Source organism: Heterodontus francisci, chromosome 1, assembly GCF_036365525.1.
Source record: "Heterodontus francisci isolate sHetFra1 chromosome 1, sHetFra1.hap1, whole genome shotgun sequence".
NCBI lineage: Eukaryota > Metazoa > Chordata > Chondrichthyes > Heterodontiformes > Heterodontidae > Heterodontus > Heterodontus francisci.
This window is the reverse complement of record NC_090371.1, coordinates 25,400,676-25,422,644: the sequence shown is the minus strand read 5'-3', so window position 1 is coordinate 25,422,644 and position 21,969 is coordinate 25,400,676. Positions and strand designations below refer to the sequence as shown.

Genomic DNA, 21,969 nt, shown 5'->3' with positions numbered 1-21,969 from the left:
TCCATCATCCTTTCAGGCTGTGCAATCCAAATTAGAACTAGCTTCATTAAAAAAAAATCTCATCACCTGCGAGTTCATTTATCAATTATCTTAAATTTGTGTCATCCATCAGTGAAAACAGTTTCTCCTTATCAACTGTATCAAAACCCTTCATACTTTTGAATATCTTTGTTAAAGTGCCCCTTAACATTCTCTATTGTAACTGTTTTAGTCTGATTTCCTTGTCCTTCCCCATATCCTTTTACATTTCTCCTTTCCAAATACTTTTTTGTTATTATTTGACCTTGGAATGTGAGCGTCGCTGGCAAGGCAATTCCCTAAATGTCCTTGAGAAGGTGGTGGTGAGCTGCCTTCTTGAACCGCTGCAGTCCATGTGGTGTAAGTACTGCCACAGTCCTTTTGGGGAAGCAGTTCCAGGTTTTTGACCCAGTGACAGTGAAGGAATGGCGATATAATTCCAAGTCAGGTTGGTGTGTGGCTTGGTGGGGAACTTGCAGGTGGTGGTGTTCCCATGCATCTGCTGCCCTTGTCCTTCTAGGCGGTACAGGTCACAGATCTGGAAGGAGCCCTTGTATAGTACCCACTGCTGCCACTGTGAGCCTTTGGTGGAGGATGTCAATGCTTAAGGGGGTGGATGGGGTGCCAATCAAGCGGGCTGCTTTGTCCTGGATGGTGTTGAGCTTCTTGAGTGTTGTTGGAGCTGCACCCATCCAGGCAAGTGGAGAGTATTCCATCACACTCCTGACTTGTGCCTTGTAGATGGAGGACAGGCTTTGCGGAGTCAGGAGATGAGTTACTCGTCGTAGAATTCCTAGCCTCTGATATGTTCTTGTAGCCACTGTATTTATATGGCTGGTCCATTTCAGTTTCTGGGCAGTGGTAACCTTCAGGGTGTTAGCAATGGTAATGCCGTTGAATGTCAAGAGGAGATGGATAGATTCTCTCTAGTTGGAGACAGTCATTGCCTGGCATTTGTGGCAGATTTCCTTCCCTGAAGGGCATTAGTGAACCAGATGGGTTTTTATGACAATCCAGTACTTTCATAATTATTATTAATGAGACTAGCATTTTATTCCAGATTTATTAACTAATTGAATTTAAATTCCCCAGCTGCTATGGTGGGATTTGAACTCAAGTGTCCAGAGTATGACAAAAGCAAAATAAAGCTTCTGATGAAAGATCATGGACCTGAAACGTTAACTCTGATTTTTCTCTACACAGATGCTGCCTGACCGCTGAGTACTTCCAGCATTTTCTGTTTTTGTCTTGGCCTCTGGATTACGAGTCCAGTAACACATGCTACATCCTCCTAATTTTCCAATTCCCTTTTAAATGGTGTTACGAGGCAGAATTTTCTGAGCCCTCATATCACCAGTAGGACTTCACAAGCAGCTTAGTGGAGAATCGTGGATGCGTTGCCTGGCATTTCCCCTGCATTTGACAGGGGTGGTGGGGGGGAGGGGGGTGATCTTCCTCTGAGCTCTTCCCCTCTGCTGTCGTAACATAACAGAGTTTGGACAGAAAATCCTGGCGGGCAAAGTGCTCAGAAAATTTATTCCCTCCACCTTAATTGCCTCCTGTGACAAAACATTGAAGGAAAATGCTTTCTGATTTCCCCTTTTCTGCCATTGCATTTTATCCCATTTAAATGCTGAGCGGGATCGAAAAAGATAAATTGACTGAAACAGACAGATGTGAACATAATGTTGTTAATCCTTCGGTTTGCAGGTGAGGAAATGGATGATAGCTCACCCTATGAGCCCAGCAAGAGGGGGTATGACTATGCAAGACTGGCCTCAATAACAGCAGGTGAGTCTCCTAACTATTGAATAGATAGGTTCTGCAGTGCCTCTAGACACAGTCTCGAGAATTTGATTGGGTCTGTTTAGGACAATTCTAATGTGGGGAAAGCCAGCAGCACTGAATTGTACCACTAGCTCCCCACCACTCCATACTCTATACCAGCACACTTTTCAGCAGGGGAAATTGAGTATAGATCAGGGTCCGGATTTGTCCCTTTCAGAGTAGGGTAGGGTGCATCTGGCAGTAAACAGAAAAATGCATTCTTAAAGATACCATCTCAAATCCAGCAAAAGAAAACAAAAAGTTGAATTCATCCAACAAAATTCCAGTTCCCTTTAAGGCCTACACCAAGCCCATTCTATTACATTTGAATGTGGTCAAGTGGGTATGGCTAGCCTCTTTGACTCACTCCCAGTTCATTCCCATTCAAAGTCTGCAAGGTAACCCTGAGGCAGACGCTACATTGAGGAGGACATTATGTGTACTGCTACGGAAAGTACCCTTTTGCTTCTTTGTCTGCATAGTGATCTGTTGGTTCTTTTGGGGTTCGGTCAGGACTTTTGCTGTTAACTATACTCTGTGCAGATCAGAATATTGCTTTGACTTCTAAAGATGTATTTCCCAATGGGAATACCTTTATTTTGATATTATGAAAAGGAGGATGAACACATGGAAGAGGCTAGATTGAAAGTTCTCAGAGTCAGACATTCCCAAAGATATCTCTTCCCTATACATTGCTAATCACTCACCAGGATCCATTGATCAGGAAGAGCTCACTGAGGTATCACCACAGCATGAGGTCAGTGCACAAGATGAAGGAGTGGAACAGAGCAGCCAGCTGCTGGAGCAGGACAGCACAAATGAGAGCCAAGAACTTTCAATAATTCAAGACTGACCCCCAAATAAAATAACCATATTTACCTGTTCCCCCATGACACTCCCTCACAAAGTCCTTCACTTCCTAAAAATTCTGTCGATGCCCTTCGTAAGGCAGAAGTCTACATTTCTCATGCCAACACCTCACTCACAAAAGTTGAAAGCAGATACAGAAATGAACTCATAACTATGTGATCAAGATGCCTTTATTTGAAACAACATTCAACAAGAAGTACACATAAAATAGATTATTTCTTTCTACTATTAACAATATGACTAACCTCCAGCTAACTTGCTCTTGTTCCTAATCTTCTACTCCTATGAGGTGCTCCCTAAGTATCATAAGGTTGAGTGGTGGGTGGCTGGGATGGGTCTCCCATTGGAGCCTTACATTCCTGACGTGACTCAGGGACCAGCTTCTGACAGCCTGGTGCTTACAGCAGAAAGGGGTGCCAGACCCTGGAGAGACCGTGGCAACTGTGTCTACTCCTTGTGGCCCACTGTAACTGGGCACATACTCAGAAGTATAACAGACTAAATAGTCCTAGTGAGGTCTTGGAAGCCCAGTGAAGGTGCACTGTACAAAGTATCTATTGAAGTATTGGCAGTTGCCACTCCGGGAGACACCAACGTCCTTAGAAGTTCCTCCTGGTATCTTGATGTTGCAGTAAGTTCCTGGGCTTTCACAGTCTCCAGGGTATTCTGCAGGTCGTGAGAAACTTCCTGCAATATGTTTGAGATGTGGTGGTGGACTCCTCCATTAACTCAACCATGTTCGTGGAAACTGTCTTCACTGCCTTGACTTGAGATCAATGCTCTTGAACCATTCTTCTTTTGCAGACTGAGCCCCTGAGATATGGGACATTCAGGCAGTTCAACCAAGGGTGAATTTTTTTCTTTTTCCCTCTGTGGAGGAACTCTGTTCCGCCCCCAGGTTCTCATTCTCGCTAGTGCTCAGTGACTATCCCAATTACAACCCTGTCTAACGATTCCTTGTGAGGGTTATCCACTGGTGCTTCACATGTAAAGTGCCAGGATAGAGGTGGTAAGAATATAGCACAGCTTTTGATCTGCAAGTGCCTGGGGGGGTCCCTGGAGTGGCTGGCCTCTTCCTCCTCTTGTTTAGCTGTGCATGCAGCAAAGTCTTGTCCCTGAAGAAATAGTGGGTGAGTGCAACGACATTGCAAATCTTTAAGGAAAGTGCAAGACACTGACTGTGATGACTTACACAGCTTTTATCAACCTTCTCTTGCCACTTAGCCTCCAACCTCACCCTCTCCTACAGGCTCTCCTATCCATCTGTTTCATCCCTTGGTTGCTCTTCAATGGCCTTTTTTTCCTGTGCAGGGAGAGAAAACAATGTTACAGGCCTCTGAGTGTCATGAGGATTTGCCCTCTATGAGGCCCCGCATGCAATGATGATGAGATGTCATGAGCTTATAAAAGAAGTGTTCTTGAAGACGAGCAGAAGCCTTTGTGGCAGGCACAGAACTGAGAGAGTGGTTTTCAGTAGTAGAAGGTGCTTTACTATTTGAAGAGATTGCCCTTAGCAAAACTGAGTTTCCCTGAATTTCCCAGGCACTGAGTACTGTTGTCTGAGTGGTAGGGAATGTGTATTGGCCTTAATGTAGTGTGGCCACTTTTGTGGGATCAATGAAACTCTTTCTGCAGCACTTTTTGGAATGGTGGATGTTGCAATGATTTCTCTGTCACCTCCTTCCAGACAGCTTTCACCACCTTCCTTTGGGGCCTGCTGCACTGAGTGCCCCTCAGGCAGTCCCTCCTAACTCTCAGTGATGCCGACAGCACCTCCAAGTGGCACATCAGAAAAGCTGAGGGTCTTTCCAGTTCCTTCTGCCATCTTGCTGACAAGTGAGGTTGCCTTCTAATTGGCTGCAGCCACTTAAAGACAGCACCAGAACTGTGTGCCCCTCTCCCCAGTGGCAGTGAGTTAACGAAGAAGTGTACTGACCTCCAAACTGTACTTTATGGCTAATGAGGGTTCTGGGAGAAAATCACAGTGCATTAAACACAATTTCACTTTAGGACGGCCCCAGTGCAAACCCACCAATAGATGGAGAATTCAGGTCCAGGAGTAACAATCCTGGTTGTTTTTCCTCTCTCTAGACCAGGGATAAGGCAGCTAATTGTAATACCCCAGATGCTGCCCTCCTGCTAGCACTGCAATCCTCTTGTCCATCCCTACTTCCTTCACCCCACCATTGATGGCCATGCCTTCAGCTGCCCAGGCCTTAAACTCTGGAATTCTCTCCCTAAACCACTCTGCCTCTCTATCCTCCTTTAAGGCACTCCTTAAAACCTACCTTTGTGGCCAAGCTTCTGGTCGCCTGCCCTAATGATTCCTTCTTTGGCTCAGTGTTAACTATTGGCTGATTATGCTCCAGCAAAATGTCTCAGGATGTTTTTCATCAGGTTAAAGGCACTATATAAATGCAAATTAAAGAGAGATTACAGAGACAGCAGAGTGATACAACCAGAGATTGAAGCATTTAGACTTTTAATTCTTTTCCTCATGAATAAGGTTTTGTCAGCTTGCTGGCGGAGATTTCAGAGAAGCACAGGTGGCTGCCAAGGGAAGGGTCGTGACATCACACTTGCCTCAGTGTGCGCTTTTGCAGTGCATTCCTGAAGGTGAAATGTGGCAGCACTGGCGTAATTAAGACCCAGGTTGCCTGTGTACAAAGCCATTAAGACACATTGCAAGCAACAGGGTTCCCTTTCAGAAAACCATGGTATGAACATAAGAACATAATTCTCAGTATAATTCTGCTGTCTCTGTAGTCCCTCTTTAAAGATCCTGTGTTTTGATTGCCAAGAGCTGTTCCATTATTTAGTCTGGTATTGCCCTAAGAAGACTCTATACTCGCCCTCTGGCCTCTTGGCACTTAGCATTGGAGTAATGACCCTCAGAATGGAAGGACACCTCCTCTCCCTCTGTCTTGTTTTCCCTCCTACAATCTACAGCCATCTCAAGCTCAGGTTTCGGCTTCTTCATTCTTTATTCATCTCATCTCCTCCCCTACAGCAGCTAATAAAAAGAGTCGATTAACCAGTCATTCATTTCAATGCTGTTTGTGGTATCTTGCTGTGCACAACATGGCTGCCACATCATAACAAACGTGATGCCAGTTCTGAGCAATTCACAGCACCTTTGAGATGTTTCAAAGAGACTTGGTCAGTTGCTGCATTAGTTCAAGTCTTTGTTTGTCAACCTGGATGTTGTCATTCACTGGGGACCTTATAAGGTAATTTCCTGTCTCTGCATTGTGTCTTTGATTGTTGGACATTGTCACTTCAATTACCACAAGGTCTATAGGAAGGTTCAATGTTTGTCCAATTGGTTTCACAGGATCTGATATCGGCGTCACACGGGCCAACCGCTGCCTGGACGCAGCCAAAGCCTGCAACGTGGACGAGTCATGCCAGAAGTTACGGACGGAGTACGTCTCCTCCTGCATCAAGCGGTCCAGCAAGTCCGAGACCTGCAACCACCCCAAGTGCCACAAGGCCCTCCGCAAATTCTTCGACCGCGTCCCCGTCGAGTTCACGCACGAGCTGCTCTTCTGCCCATGCGAGGACACGGCGTGCGCGGAGCGCAGAAGGCAAACCATCGTCCCATCATGTTCCTATTACGTTAAGGAGAAGCAGAACTGCTTGACTTTGCTGGAGTCATGCAAAATGAATGTTGTTTGCAGGTAAAGAGATTGAAGCTTGCAGACTGGTTAACTCAGGGTGCGTTAGCACATACTGTGGTACATATTGACTTTGTGCAGTAGCCTAAAATGGGTCAGCCCATTTTGCACCACTTCCCTCATTTGGCTTTAATGTAAATAAAGTGGTGTATAAGGGGTTGCTGTTTTACATTATCATTCATAATTAAGTGACCCCCACTTGCCTTTCACCTAGCGGATCAGAGGTAGAATCCAGTCCAGTTAGAAGGATTTAAGGTGTCCTATCTCTGCCAGCTGTAAGGCTTCTGCATGAAACAAAGTTAGTACAATGTTAACACAGCTCAAGGAGAAGCATAAAATTGCCTCTAATTTGGCATTAAATTGAAAACCTCATTGAAACAGACACAGAGTCTGGTATGGGAAATACAAAATTTCACACTGATGCAGTAATAAGGATTGATGTAACAAAGCTGGAGCAACAACATGTTGTAGGGAAATTGTAAGCTAGCTCCAGAGGTGAGCTGGCAAGATGGATGCAGAACTGGCTCTGCCATAGAAGACAGAGAGTAGCAGTGGAAGGGTGCTTTTCTAAATGGAGGGCTGTGACTACTGGTGTTCCGCAGGGATCAGTGCTGGGACCTTTGCTGTTTGTAATATATATAAATGATTTGGAGGAAAATGTAGCTGGTCTGATTGGTAAGTTTGCGGACAACACAAAGGTTGGTGGAGTTGCGGATAATGATGAGGATTGTCAGAGGATATAGCAGGATAGAGATCGGTTGGAGACTTGGGCGGAGAAATGGCAGATGGAATTTAATCCGGACAAATGTGAGGTAATGCATTTTGGAAGATCTAATGCAGGTGGGAAGTATACAGTAAATGGCAGAACCCTTAGGAGTATTGACAGGCAGAGAGATCTGGGCGTACAGGTCCACAGATCACTGAAAGTGGCAACGCAGGTGGATAAGGTAGTCAAGAAGGCATACGGCATGCTTGCCTTCATCGGTTGGGGCATAGAGTATAAAAATTGGCAAGTCATGTTGCAGCTGTACAGAACTTTAGTTAGGCCACACTTAGAATATTGCGTGCAATTCTGGTCGCCACACTACCAGAAGGACGTGGAGGCTTTGGAGAGGGTACAGAAGAGGTTTACCAGGATGTTGCCTGGTCTGGAGGGCATTAGCTATGAGGAGAGGTTGGATGAACCCGGATTATTTTCACTGGAACGACAGAGGTGGAGGGGCGACATGATAGAGGTTTACAAAGTTATGAGTGGCATGGACAGAGTGGATAGTCAGAAGCTTTTTCCCAGGGTGGAAGAGTCAGTTACTAGGGGACATAGGTTTAAGGTGCGGGGGGCACAGTTTAGAGGGGATGTGCGAGGCAAGTTCTTTACACAGAGGGTGGTGAGTGCCTGGAACGTGCTGCCAGGGGTGGTGGTGGTGGAAGCAGGTACGATAGCGACATTTAAGAGGCTTCTTGACAAATACATGAATAGGATGGGAATAGAGGGATACGGTCCCCGGAAGTGCATAAGGTTTTAGTTTAGACAGGCATCAAGATCGGCGCAGTCTTGGAGGGTCGAATGGCCTGTTCCTGTGCTGTACTGTTCTTTGTTCTTGTTCAACCTCTGTACAATCTGTGCTAAACCCAACCCGAAATGCTTGATGCTGATTCTGGGTACCAATGCTGGCAACTCCCACTTTGGTAAACATGTAGATTTAACCCCAAAACAGAAGAGATTACAGGACTGGCAATGAAAAATTCTCTAACCCAGGTATTGAAGGTGAAAGGATCCTGTGTCATCCCGAATTCACCTAAAAGGCAGTTCTGAGTGATACACTTCGCACACTCAAACCTGTTAATCATCTTCCTATTTGAGCACAGCACTGGGAGGGGCCTTCCACTTGTTGCTCATTGGAAGTGGCAATTTAAGCTGACAGCACCCTTATTTTTTTGAGAGGGAGAGGGACAGACATTTGGTGAGAAAATTATTTGAATGGGCTCTGGGTAGTCAACTATGTATTTTATTTTTGAACTCTGGGATGGTTAGGTGAACTGAGGTGATCTTTTCCAACCTGGTACTGTCAGTAGTATCATTGTTGGAATATATAAGAAGGCTTCTTTTTCTCATGTTAATTTTTCTTATCTTTCTTCATCTCCAGAAGACATTGATTGCTGATCAGGTTTCCACAGGGAGAGGGGTACCTTCTGGTACCTTGCCCAAGTAGCCATTATCTATCTGTGAGCGTCATATTGTTACAACTGAGGCGGGAGGAGTGCACTGTTTATTCTAGTTCCACTTCTCCATGGTTCGCAACACATATTTAAATTTTTTCCCACTTACTGATACGGTCAATCATAGATTCTATTTGTATCCCAAAATAAAACATACCAACCAGGTTTCTTTAATAAACAACAAAATTATCAGTTTATTATAAAACAAGTCTTAACCAGTAATGAGGTAAAGCATAAACACACAGATTGAAATATTAAAGTTCCCTTTTTACCAACACACACACACACCAGTTAACTGGAAAAAAAAGGATTTTTGTTTTTAGAGCTCTATTACAGATGAAAAAATGCTTGGGCTGAATAGTTGCTCATTTTTGAAGAAACAGCAGATGAGATATGTTGAGTTCCAAAACTGGCATAAAGTCTGGCCTCCGCGTACACATAGATGGGTCACTGGAATCTTTTAGAACAGTTCTTTTCAGGCAGCGTTGAGAATTAATTTGGCAGGCTTTTCTTCAAATACAGGAGACAAGATGAGTTGACACTGGACTTCTCAGGGGCTTTTAGAGAGATGCTGGAAATCTGAGCTGGGTTTGGTCTTCTTCCTTAGGAATTCTTTTCTGTCCTTGTAAGTTCTCTTCACTCCTTGGAAGTTCTCTCCCTTTTTATACAGTTCATGTGACTAAAACTGGTTTGACCACTTCTTTGTATTGGGGCAGCAACTGCTGGGTCCCCATTGTTTCAACATTGTCTGGTACTATGCAAATGTCCTTCCAGTCAGGGCTTACAATGTTAAGTTTTTGTTCATGTGGCGAAATAATGTGTGCCTCAGTCTTGGCAGGTGGGGGAGGGTTGCCTGACAATGCTTAAGAGCTAATAGTAAGCCTAGGATTTCTTTTTCTACTGTTGAATATCTTTTTTGGTGTCAAAGAACAAAGAACAGTACAGCACAGGAACAGGCCATTCGGCCCTCCAAGCCTGTGCCAATCATGATGCCTGTCTAAACTGAAACCTTGCGCAATTCCGGGGTCCGTATCCCTCTATTCCCATCCTATTCATGTATTTGTCAAGATGCCTCTTAAACGTCACTATCGTACCTGCTTCCACCTCCCCCAGCAGCAAGTTCCAGGCACTCACCACCCTCTGTATAAAAAACTTGCCTCACACATCCCCTCTAAACTTTGCCCCTTGCACCTTAAATCTATGTCCCCTAGTAACTGACTCTTCCACCCTGGGAAAAAGCTTTTGACTATCCACTCTGTCCATGCCACTCAACTTGGTAAAACTCATGTCGCCCCTCCACCTCTGTCGTTCCAGTGAAAATAATCCAAGTTTATCCAACCTCTCCTCATAGCTAATGCCCTCCAGACCAGGCAACATCCTGGTAAACCTCTTCTGTACCCTCTCCAAAGCCTCCACATCCTTCTGGTAGTGTGGCGACCAGAATTGCATGCAATATTCTAAGTGCAGCCTAACTAAGGTTCTGTACAGCTGCAGCATGACTTGCCAATTTTTATACTCTATGCCCCGACCGATGAAGGCAAGCATGCCGTATGCCTTCTTGACTACCTTATCCAATCAAATAATTTACTTTACCAATTCTCTTGACCACTTTATATGGGCCAATGGTTCACCCTGTAAAGGCAGTATTACTAACATCTCATTCCCGAGCTGAAATGTTCGGGTCTTGGCATGTTTGTCTGCCCATTTCTTCATGGTTGTTTGGGAAGCTTTAAGATGTTCCTGAGCCACTTTGCAAGCTTTTGTGAGCCGTTCCCGGAACACGGATACATAATCTAGCACATGTATTCTAAAAATCTTTCTTTACTTATCTTATGTCCATAAACTAATTCAAAAGGGCTAAAACCAGTAACTTCAGTAGGTGAATCCCTCATGGCAAACAAAAGAAATTCTAACCCTTTATCCCAACCATGGGGATATTCATGATAGTATGCCCTGATCATCATTTTGAGGGTCTGGTGGTACCTTTCTAAAGCTCCTTGTGTCTGTGAGTGGTTTGCTGAAGACTTTAAAATAATCCCCTCAATCCGATTGATAAATCATCAAATTGTCTTTAGTTTTGTTTTTATACTAGTTACTGAATGATGTCTTACTTGATTAATTTAGATTAAATTAAGAGTATGGCAGTGTGCTTACTCCAATTAGCTCCTGGTCCTGTGATGTCACCTCCCAATCATTTTTCGATTTCCTTCTCTTATGTTCAGTTCAGACTCACCAATTACCGCCCTGAGCTGCTTCACACTGCTCCCGAGCTCTAAAATCTGTGTTCTATTGGGGGTAGGTGGAAATGTGGAGTAATCAGTTCAGCCATGAACTTATTGAATGGTGGAGCAGGTTCAAAGGATCAAGTGGCCTACTCCTGCTCCTAATTCTTATGTTTGTATGTTAACTGTGTTATACTCAACTTACTCATAACTTCCTAAAAAATTTTAGACATAAAATTGGAACCTTAATCCTACTGAATCTCAATCGGTAATCCATATCTAGCGAAGAACTGGGTTAACTTCTCTACCACTACCTTAGCAGAAATTGTTCTCAAGGGAATGGTCTCTGGGAACCAAGTAGCCATATCCAAAATAGAGAGTCTATATTGATATCCTGCTTTTGTTTTTGGTAAAGGTCTACACAATCTGCCAATACCCTACTAAATGGTTCCCCAAAGACTGGTATGAGAATTAGAGGTGCCAGTTTTCTGGCAGGTTGCAATTTTCCCACAATCTGGCATGTATGGCACATTTTACTAAACTGCACCATGTCCTTGGAAAGACCTGGTCAGTAAAAATGTTGACTTATATGTGATTGGGTCTTCCGGATCCCCACATGTTCTGCTATAGGAATTTCATGCGCTATCCTTAATAGTTCCTGGTGATCCTTTGGCGGTACCACTATATGATGAAATACAGTCTATTCTTTGTCCGCAGGTCTGTGAGGGGGTCTCCACTTCCTCATCAGAATCCCATTTTTAATATAATAGCCTTCTGGAACTCCTTTTGCCTCAGCTTCTTTTAGAGCTGATTGTGCCACTTTAACTCTGGATCAGCTTGCTGATCGTGATCAGAGGAGACTTATTAAACATTTCCTTTGGATTATCCAAATCCCCAAAGAAAGTTTCAGATATTCGGCTATCTGGCTGTGGTGCCAATTTTACCTCTGACAATGGAACTTGTTTAGCCTTTGCTCGGGTTAATACACATGAAGGAAAAATTCCTGGAACCTTTTCCTGTAACTGTTCTGTTTCTTTAACTTCACTTGGTTTTTCCACGACTACTGGAGAAGCTACTACTTTCGCTCCGGCCAAATCATTCCCCAGGAGTAGGTCAACTCCGTCTACTGGCAAAATATGAACAACTCCTACAGTTACTTTTTATTACAAGTTACTGTTCCCCACAACCTCAAAACTGTGGGATTTCTTATCTCTTTTAATCTTGCTTTCTACAATCAAGAGGCTTTTAAAACCCAGGTATGGCTACACCTGATTCTAACTTTTTTGATTCATCCCACTTTCCTTTCCACTACTTTTCACCCTGTTGGTATCTTGGTGAAGCCTTGGTCCTTCACCTTCTCAATGTGATGACATAATGATGAGCAGCAATATAAGGGGGAAATGGTTAAAACAGAATGTGCGCACCAATGAAGGCTTGGATCACCTAATCCTGCAAATTTGCTGGATATCCTTGTTACAACTACTGAATTCCTATACTGGATAGGTGATCAGGAGCAGGAATATTGGCTTCTTTTTCCTCTCCCTAATCCCAAGCTGCTAAGGTCTACATGTAGCTGCCCCTACTGCAACCCCATATCCACTTTACAGAGTGGATATGTTCCCCTTTCCTTCTGCTGCCTGTAGCTCATTAGAATTGGCAGGAGATGAATGTTCTCATCTGAAGCTAACACCATCAGTTCAAAACTGAAATGCCACAAATTTCAGAAGTCTGCCTGACAACAATTTATATCTATATAGCACCTTTAATGTAATATAAAGTCCAAAGACACTTCATTGGAGATATTAGGGTAGATGACCAAAGACGTAGGTTTTAAGGAGTGTGTTAAAGGAGGAAAGAAAAGTGGGAAGGTTTAGGGAAGGAATTCCACAGCTTAGGATCGAGGCAGCTGAAGGCACGGGCACCAATGGTAGAGCAATTAAAATCGGGGATGCACAAGAGGCCAGAATTAGAGGAGCGCAGGTATCATGGAGGGTTGTAGGGTTTGAGGGGGATTACAGAGATAGGGAGGGATGAGGCCATTGAGGAATTTGAAAATAAGGATGAGAATTTTAAAAGCAAGGCATTGCTTAACTGGGAGCCAATCTAGGTCAGCGAGCACAGGGGTGATGGGTGGACGGGATTTGATGCGAGTAAGGACGCGGGAAGCAGAATTTTGGATGACCTCAAGTTTACAGACGGTAGAATGTGGGAGGTAACAAAGGCATGGATGAGGGTTTCAGCAGCCGATGAGCTGAGACGGGCAGCGTCGGGTGATGTTCATCGAGGAGCGAATATGTAGTTGAAAGCTCATGTTGGGGTCAAATATGACACCAAGGTTGTGAACAGTCTTTTTCAGCCTTAGACAGGTGGCAGAGAAAGGGAATGGGGTCAGTGGCTAGGGAGTGGAGTTTGTAGCAGGGACTGAAAACAGTGGTTTTGGTTCTCCCAATATTAGAGGAAATGTCTGTTCATCTAGGACTGAATTTTGAACATGCAGTCTGATAATTTAGGACTAGTGGAGGAGTCAAGGGACGTGCTGATGAGGTAGAGCTGGGTATCGTCCCTCTGCTTTCAGAGTTTTCTTTCCTCGTCTCCTGATCGTGCTGATCCATGCTACACACTCTTTAATACTTCACGTGTGAGTTTCAATAGGAAATAACAATAGACGGAATCGTCTCTGAGCCAAATAATCAAAGCTAAGCCCAATCCTGCCCTAACCACTATCCAGGAAGGTTCAATAGATGATGATCAGGGGCTGCATCCTTGAATGAATTTTCCCCTCCTTAGTTCAAGGATTCAAGGCCAGTCATGGTGCCCCAACTAAAGCCCTGACTCAGATCAGCTATTTCAGCACGCATGGCATATTGAATATGGAAGCATCTGATCATAGGGCTTGGTCCCAGACAACAAAAGGAAAAAGAAAGACTTGTATCTATATGGTGCCTTTCATGACCACAGGGCATTACAAAGCACTTTACAGTCTATTAAGTACTTTTGAAGTGCAGTCACTGTTGCAATGAGGAAACACAGCAAATTGTACTGCAAGGTCCCATCAACTAATGACCAGATAATCTGTTTTGTCGGTGTTATTGAGGGAAAAATATTGGCCAGGACATGGTGGGTGGGTTTCCCCTTGCTCTTCTTCAAAATACCACCACACAATATTTTACATCCACCTGAAAGGGCAGACAGAGCCTTCAACAGTACAGCAGTCGCTCAGCCTAGATTTTGTGCTTAAGTTCCTGGACGGGGACTTGAACTCACAACTTTCTGATTCAGAGGTAAGAGTGCTACCAACTGAGCCATGGCTGACACCTACAGCAGGCAAGTGAGTGAGCCAGTGGTGAGTCATATTCTTCATTCCTATATGTAATGTTAATTATTCATTATAATATTAATATACAAGTTTCACAAAGCTTTCAGGCTGTGTGGAAGGATATATGTTTGTAATGTCTGGGTGTAATGGAGCAGTCAGGGATCAAGCAATTATACTGCACTATTGTGCAAGATACTATTCAAACTCATACAGTTCATGCAAATTAATCAAGACAGGCAGTGTTAAAACACATTGATTCGAAATGTCAATACGAATGGATCTGACCGAATGATGTGGTTTTCACTCAGGTGCCCCAATTATTAACTTCTCTGCCGCAGGGAAACTCAGGGGGGAAAAAAAGGAATGTCTTTTAATACTTTGGGACCCATTTCCCTTTCCTGTGCTGTTAAACCCAATGACTTGTAGACAAATAGTACCAGTGCACTTATGTTAATCCAACATTGCTTTCACATTGCCATCTCCCTGTCTGGAACAGGACGTGTTGATATTACTTGGTATCAGCACTCTCTTGACCTACCTTGATTTGGTGGAGATGAAAACACACTTCTTCCTTCTACCATTAGGGTCACCTCCACTGTGGATCGACCCGACTTTCTAAAGGGTGGCAGCCAAGTTGAAATGTAGAAAGTATTGGTCATTTTGTCATTGCTCTCTCAGACCTTGGACTGTACCAAGCCTCAGTATAAAGGTACCATAAATTCTATTGATTCACATGGTAGGATTCATCTTGCAATGCATATCTATCTATCTCCGTTTGAATTTTTCAATCATCATCAGCTATTTGGGGGACAGAGTTCCAGATTTCCACTACCTTCTGTGTGAAGAAATGCTTCCTAGCATCATGCCTGAATGGCCTAGCTCAGTTTGGACTCCCCCACCAAGGAAATAGTTTCTACCAACCAAATCAAACTCTTTAATAATCTTAAAACACCTTAATTAACTCTCTTAAACACCTCAACCAGATCCCTATGCTGGACTGAGGCAGTGACACACATTTAGAGGTGTCATCCTTCAGATGAGATATTAAACTGAAGCCCTGTCTGACTAATTTGGTGATTGTTATAAGTGTGATGGAGAGGTAGTAGGGTTGGTTTTGGAAGAATGAGGTCAAGTGGGCTAAATGCCTTCTTCATCTGACCCCATCTTATGACATTTTCTAGTAAGACTAAAACACATTTTCACTAAGAAAGATAGGTAAGGGACAACACCCAAGACTAAAAATAATAGAAAAGAAGACAACTTAAATCGAAACTTAATATTTGATTTGATTGGAGTTTTCAGAATATTGAGGGGAACTAGATAGAGGTAGATAGAGAAAAACTATTTTTGCTGGTTGAGAAGTCTAGGACTAGGGGACATAGCCTAAAAATTAGAGCCGGGTCTTTGTGGAGTGAAATTAGGAAACACGTCTACATGCTAAGGGTGGTAGAAGTTTGGAACTCTCTTCTTCAAATGGCAGTTGACGCTGGGTCAATTGTTAATTTTAAATCTGAGATCGATAGACTTTTGTTAACCAAATATATTAAGGTTTATGACACAAGGGCAGGTATATGGAGTTAGGTTGCATTTCAGCCGTGATCGCGTTGAATGGCGGAACAGGCTCGAGTGGTTAAATGGCTTATTCCTGTTCCTATTTCCCTGACCCGCCTGGTGGGATCGGATCATTTGCAAACCGCCCCATTCCTCCTGCTAAACTCAATAAGAAATAATATCAGGTAGCAGAGCCTGTCTGTGAATGGGTTAGGTTAAAATTACCCTGCTCCAACCTTGAAGGAGAGCATTGAGAGAAGTGAGGAATGAGTGTGCAGTTAGCATATCTATATCTTATTTATTTCGTGCATATGTTAATTTACTGCTTCACCATTGAAACTATTTAAGCTTGCTCTTCTCATCTTACTCCTGATAGTCCAAAGGGACTGACAAAAAAATATATCTCCAGATGTTTCCCATAGAACTGAGTATTTGAGATTTCCAATGTAATAGATCTTTTCATCGAAATTGGAGGCCTTTTTTCTTTGAACAGTTATTGTGGTCCATAGGTGGTTAGGTTTTCCAAGGACTGCTTTTCAATTGAATTTGTAAACCCCAGAGATCTGACCTAAATATGATTCATGATTCGTTTCCAACAACAGTAGAGCAGGAATATTATTTTGTGTTTGTGGCCACGTGCTTTCCAGATAGTAAATCCCAAGTGAGGAGAGCTTGGAGGGGTCAGAGGATCCCTCTGTGGAATAAAAGGAGACATGCATCACTGTGAAGAGGCACTGCACTTGAAGGCTGCATTCGAACAGCTCCTTTATCACCATTTCATCAAACTGCTGAAAAGCAGTTAGAAAGAAAAGCACTCAGATTCCAGCGGGAGGGAAGAAACTATTAACCTCTTCTCTGGCGTGAAATATAAGTTTACTTGTATCGATGGGCCAGAATTTCCTGTCAAAATAAGAGTGAGGCTAATGGTGCTCACATTTATTTATGCACCAATTTCACAGCAACGTCAGGAGAGGGCAGATGAGTGGTTAAACATGAAAATCTGGAAGTTAATGTCCGACATGCACAGTTCCACCATTAGCTTTCTGAAAATGGCATCTTGCTATCTGCCTCACCATTCAAATGTGTCGAATAGCATGAAGTTCCTTACTCGTGTGGTAAATATGAGCTAAATTCACAACAGGAAGTTAGGGCTTATTCATTCCAGTCTAAGTACCCTTTGTCATAGAATCATAGAATGATGCAGCACAGAACAAGGCCATTCAGCCCCTTGTTCCTGTGTGATCACTTTGGTAGAGCTTTCCAGTTAGTCCCCCTCCCCTGCTCTTGCCCCAAAGCCCAGTAATTTTTTCCCCTTCAATTATTTATCCAATTCTCTTTTGAATGTTTTTTTGTGAATCTGCTTCCACCACCTTTTCAGTACAATCCAGATCAGACTGACTGTGTAAATAAAATGTGTCCTCTGGTTCTTTTCCCAATCACCTTAAATCTGTGTGCTCTGGTTATTGACCCTTCTGTCACTGGAAACCGTTTTCCTTATGTACGCTAGCCAAACCGTTCATGATTTTGAACTCCCTCTCTCAAATCTATTTTAACAGCATGAAAAGTCTTGATTACTGCCAAGCCTCTCTGGGGCTGAAAAGTGTTAGATGTGTTTCTGACCACATACTTGCGCCATCACTAAGACTGCCTATTTCCACCTCTGTAACATCACCTGACTTTGCCCCTGCCTCAGCTCATCTGCAGCTGAAACCCTCATTCTAGACTTGACTATTACAACGCACTCCTGCTGGTCTCCCAAATTCTACTCTCTGTAAACTTGAGGTCATCCAAAACTCTGTTGCCTGTGTCCCAACTTGCACCAAGTCACATTCAATTGTCACTGCTGTGCTCGCTGAGCTACATTGGCTCCTGGTCAAATGTTGGCATCCTTCCAGCTACAAAAGATGGTGCACCTTTGCTAATGGCTGTGAAGACCAATCCTTGAGAGGCAGGTTCTGCCACTTGTGGCACATGTGAAGTTGCCAAGTGACGCTCTGAGTTTTTGTTTTTGATGTTGGTACCTGTTGCCAAGCTGCTGCAGCAATGGGTCATTGTGATAGTGCATACCAGTCCACAAGATGTGTCGCCATTTCCCTCTCTCACCAGCTCGTGACTCCCAGGTGCGGTAGTCAATGTTTAGGGCCTTCATGTCACATTTTCAAGCTTCCTTGAAGCAGAGCTTTAGGTGCCCCAATGGTCATCTGGCCTTGGCTACCTCACCATACAGAAGGCCCTTGGGTATACGACCATCTTCCATCCTGTGAAGTGTCCGATCCACTGAAGCTGCCACTGTTTGATTAGTGCAAACACAATCGGGAGCTCTGCCTTTGAGAGGACTGCCACATTTGTTATTCTGTCCTGCCAGGATATACCCATAATGTGCCTCAGACAGGGAAGATGGAAATTATTGAGCTTCTTTTCCTGGTAACTGTAAGTCACCCAAGTTTCACAGCCATACAGCAAGGTGCTGAGAATACAGGCCTTATAAACCATCAACTTAGTCCAAAGGGTCAGCTTGGTTTATCTCATGCATGTTTTGCGAGTCAGCCAAAGGTGGTAGCTGCTTTCCTTATGCTTGTATCAAGCTCTGCATCAAGGGACAGATTGTCTGTCACCGTGGACCCAAGGTAGCAGAATTTGCTAACCACTTCCAGTGGGGTGTTATTTAATGTGATCAGGGGCAGAGATGTAACACCTGGTCCCATGACCACTGTTTTCATTATGTTTATAATCAAGGAGAACAAGTTACAGGCATGGGAGAGACAGTCCATGAATCTTTGTAGCTAAGTTTACGTCCGAGCAACTAGCACAGCATCATCAGCGTAGAGGAGTTCTCTGATCAGGATGTGATGTGTTTTTGTCTTCACTTTCAGCTTTGATAGATTGTAGAGCTTGCTGTCTGACCTAGTGTTCAGGTAGTATCCTTCCAAATCTGCAGGAAAGGCAAAGGTCAGGAGAATGGAGAAGAAGATGCCAAACAGAGTGGGGGGCTCAGACACAACCTTGTTTCACTCCATTCTTCACTCCGAAACTGTCAGAAGTGGAGCCATCAAACTGTACAGTGTAGTGCATGTTGTCATGGAAGGAGCAGATGAGATTTAGGAGCTTTGGTGGACAGACAATTTTACCTAAAAGCTTGGAGAGCTTTGCTCTGCTGATGATGTTGAATACCATAGTGAGATCTCCACTTGTCTTGGAGCTGGCGTGTGGAGAAGATCATGTCCACTGTAGATCTCCCAAGCACGGAAACTGCACTGTGCTTCCGGGCGCACTCGGTCTGCAAGTAAACGGAGTCTTTTAAATATGACCCTGGCAAATGCCTTCCCTGTGATGCTAAGCAGTGAGATGCCTCTGTAGTTGTTGCTGTCTCCTCTGTCACTGTTGTTTTTGTATAGTGTGATGATTTTGGCATCACACACCTCCTGTGGAAGACAGGCTACTTTCCAGCAGAGAAGGAGAAGGTCATAAAACTGTGGCAATAGATGGGACTTCCCGTGCTTGAGCAGATCAGCTGGGATTCCATCCTTCCCGGGTCCCCTTCTGTTCACTAGGCGGTCTGTGGCCTTCTCGAGCTCCAGTGATGAGGGTTCTTCGTCTAACTCATCCATGAAAGGAAGCTATAGGAGAGTGTCAAGCGCAGACTGGGAGATGTCTGACTCACAGGAGTACAGATCACAGTAGTGCTCAGCCCAGCAGGACATCTGTTTGTGAGTACTTCTATTGGTGAGTACTTCATCATCTGCTGACTTTGGTGATGGCAGGGCCAAGTGCCCTCTTGATCCCATAGCCCATAGATTTCCTTTGTCACATGCAGTTTGGATTTCTTAACATAAGTTGATCCAGTGTTTTTTTGCATAGTATCTCTCTGTCCTTTTCACAGCTGTCTTGGCTACTTTAAGGTTGTGCACTGTCTTAGCTGTTGGGTTTATGTTACACATCATATTGGCTTTGTTTTTCGCATCAATGACAAATATGATCTCAGCTGAGTAGGTCTCAAACCAGTCCCTGTTGTGGGTTCCCCCTTTACCAAATTATGCTTCTGCTGCTTCATAGATGATTCAGCTTAGTGACTTAAAAACAAGAAATGCTGGAAATACTCAGCAGGTCTGGCAGCATCTGTGGAGAGAGAAGCAGAGTTAACGTTTCAGGTCAGTGAGCTTCTCTCTCCGCAGATGCTGCCAGACCTGATGAGTATTTCTAGCAATTCTTGTTTTCATTTCAGATTTGGAGCATTTGCAGTATTTTGCTTTTATTTGAGCTTCGTGACTTCCAAGCTTCATCGCTGCCGGCATCAATGCTTCCCATTAAGGCTTTGGTGGGTAGCAAACATTCTAGCCACAGTGCAAAGTGCTGGTATTTGGCATCATTGCTTGTGCAAGAGATGTTGATACTTGGTGGGCCGTCGCGTTTGGGAGGTTGCACCTTCATCTGCTGCTGATAAGAGAGTGGTCAATGTTGCAAACTGTGCTACGGTAGGTATGGTAGGCAAATCGCGCCTCCTCGTGATGACTAGGTCTAGTTGGTGCCAATGTCCAGACCTTGGGTAATGCCATGATACCTTGTGGCAATGTCTGCCCTGGAAGAAGGTGTTGGTGATGTAGAGTTCATTCAGGGCACAAAGCTCAAGAAGGTGTTGTCCGTTATCGTTGATCTTGCCCACCCCATGACAACCGTGGCACGTTGGCCATGAATCACTGTCTGCCCCAACACATGCGTTGAAGTCACCCAGGATGAATAGCCTCTCGCCATTTGGGATGTTCCTCAGATCGTTACCGAGGGAATCATAGAAATGCTCTTTATCTGAGATGTTGGCATTCAGAGTTGGTGTATAGACCCATATGATGTTGACTGTGCCTCCATCAGATGATAACCGCAGGGAGATGAGGCACTCCAAGTTTGCTACTGGTGACTCAATTGACTGTCAGCTGATTGCTCACTGCGAAGCCTACGCCACGCTTGCAGTGATCTTCAGCATCCTTTCCATGCCAGTAGAAGGTATAATGAACCTCTCGAATAGAGCCTGTATCGGTTAATCTGGTTTCATGTGGAGCAGCAATGTCGATACCAAGCTTGCGTAGCTCACGGTCAATCAGGGCTGTCTTGCGTCCACTTGCTGTAGAGTGTGGGTCGTTATTCATGTCCGGAATCTGCTGCCTGAGAGTGTGGTAGAGGCGGTTTAATTGCAGCATTCAAAAGAGAATTAGACTGTTATATGAAAATGAAGAATGTGCAGGGTTACGGGGAAAAGGCGGGGGAATGTGTTATGACTGAGGCATGGGGAGTGCACTGTCTTTCTCTAGTTCCACTTCTCCACAGGTCACAACATATATTTAAATGTTTACCCAGTTACTGATATGGTCAATCATAGACTCTACTCTTTATCCCAGAATAAAATACACCAACCAGCTTTCTTTAATAAACAACAAAAATTATCAGTTTATTATAAACCAAGACTTATCCAGTAAAGATGCGGAGCATTAACACACAGTTTGAAATATGAATGTAAATAGATATTCCCTTCTAGATACCTAACACACATGCACACACACACACATATCTGTTAGGTAAAAAAAAAATTATCTGCAGAGGTCTTTTACAAAAAAAGGACAAAAAAAGAATACTTTAGCCAAATACGCATGAATTCTTAAAGAAAAAGGATAAGATATGCTGTGTCCGAATTGACATACAGACTGCCATCCAAGTACATGTAGATGGGTCACTGGGATCTTTTCTGGAACAGATTCTTTCAGGCGGCATCAAGAATTAAAAGGCAGGCTTTCCAGGAACTTCTCAGGAGAAATGCGGCATCAGGGGTTTTAGCTATCACTGGAATTTTTGCAGGGTCTCTCAAAGAGATCAAGGAAGATGAGATGGGTGTTTATTTCAACAGGCTACAAACCCAACTGACATTCAAAACAGTCCACACCCCAACCAGAAAGTCAAAACCTCCTGACCACCACAAAGCTTGGCATGTCACTTCTCTATAAACAACTACCCCAAGTCACCAAGGCTTCTGTTGTTTATTTAGCTTAAAGCATGTGCCATCCAGCAAAAGTTTGTTTTCAAACAAAACCTTAAGTGTCCTAAAGTCCTTCGGTTGACCTTTAAAAAAAAATCACATCCATGGAATCTCTTCAGTCTTAAATGCATCCATCTCCTCAATTCTAAAACAGCAACAGTCCTCAAAAAAATGTAAAAAATGGAAGCACTTTCATAACACCTCCAGCCATGGAGGAATGAAATGCCATTTTTAAATATGTTTCATTACAAA

At 43.8% G+C, this 21,969-nt stretch overlaps 1 protein-coding gene across 1 annotated transcript in view; it reads left to right on the top strand.

Moving 5' to 3' along the window:
• Window positions 1–21,969, top strand: part of gfra4a (GDNF family receptor alpha 4a) — a 190,323-nt gene that overhangs the window by 115,868 nt on the left and 52,486 nt on the right. The window contains exons 3-4 of the mRNA XM_068028734.1: window positions 1,729–1,809; window positions 6,050–6,395. Of these exons, the coding sequence (XP_067884835.1) occupies window positions 1,729–1,809; window positions 6,050–6,395 (427 nt within the window). The remainder of the gene's footprint in view (window positions 1–1,728; window positions 1,810–6,049; window positions 6,396–21,969) is intronic.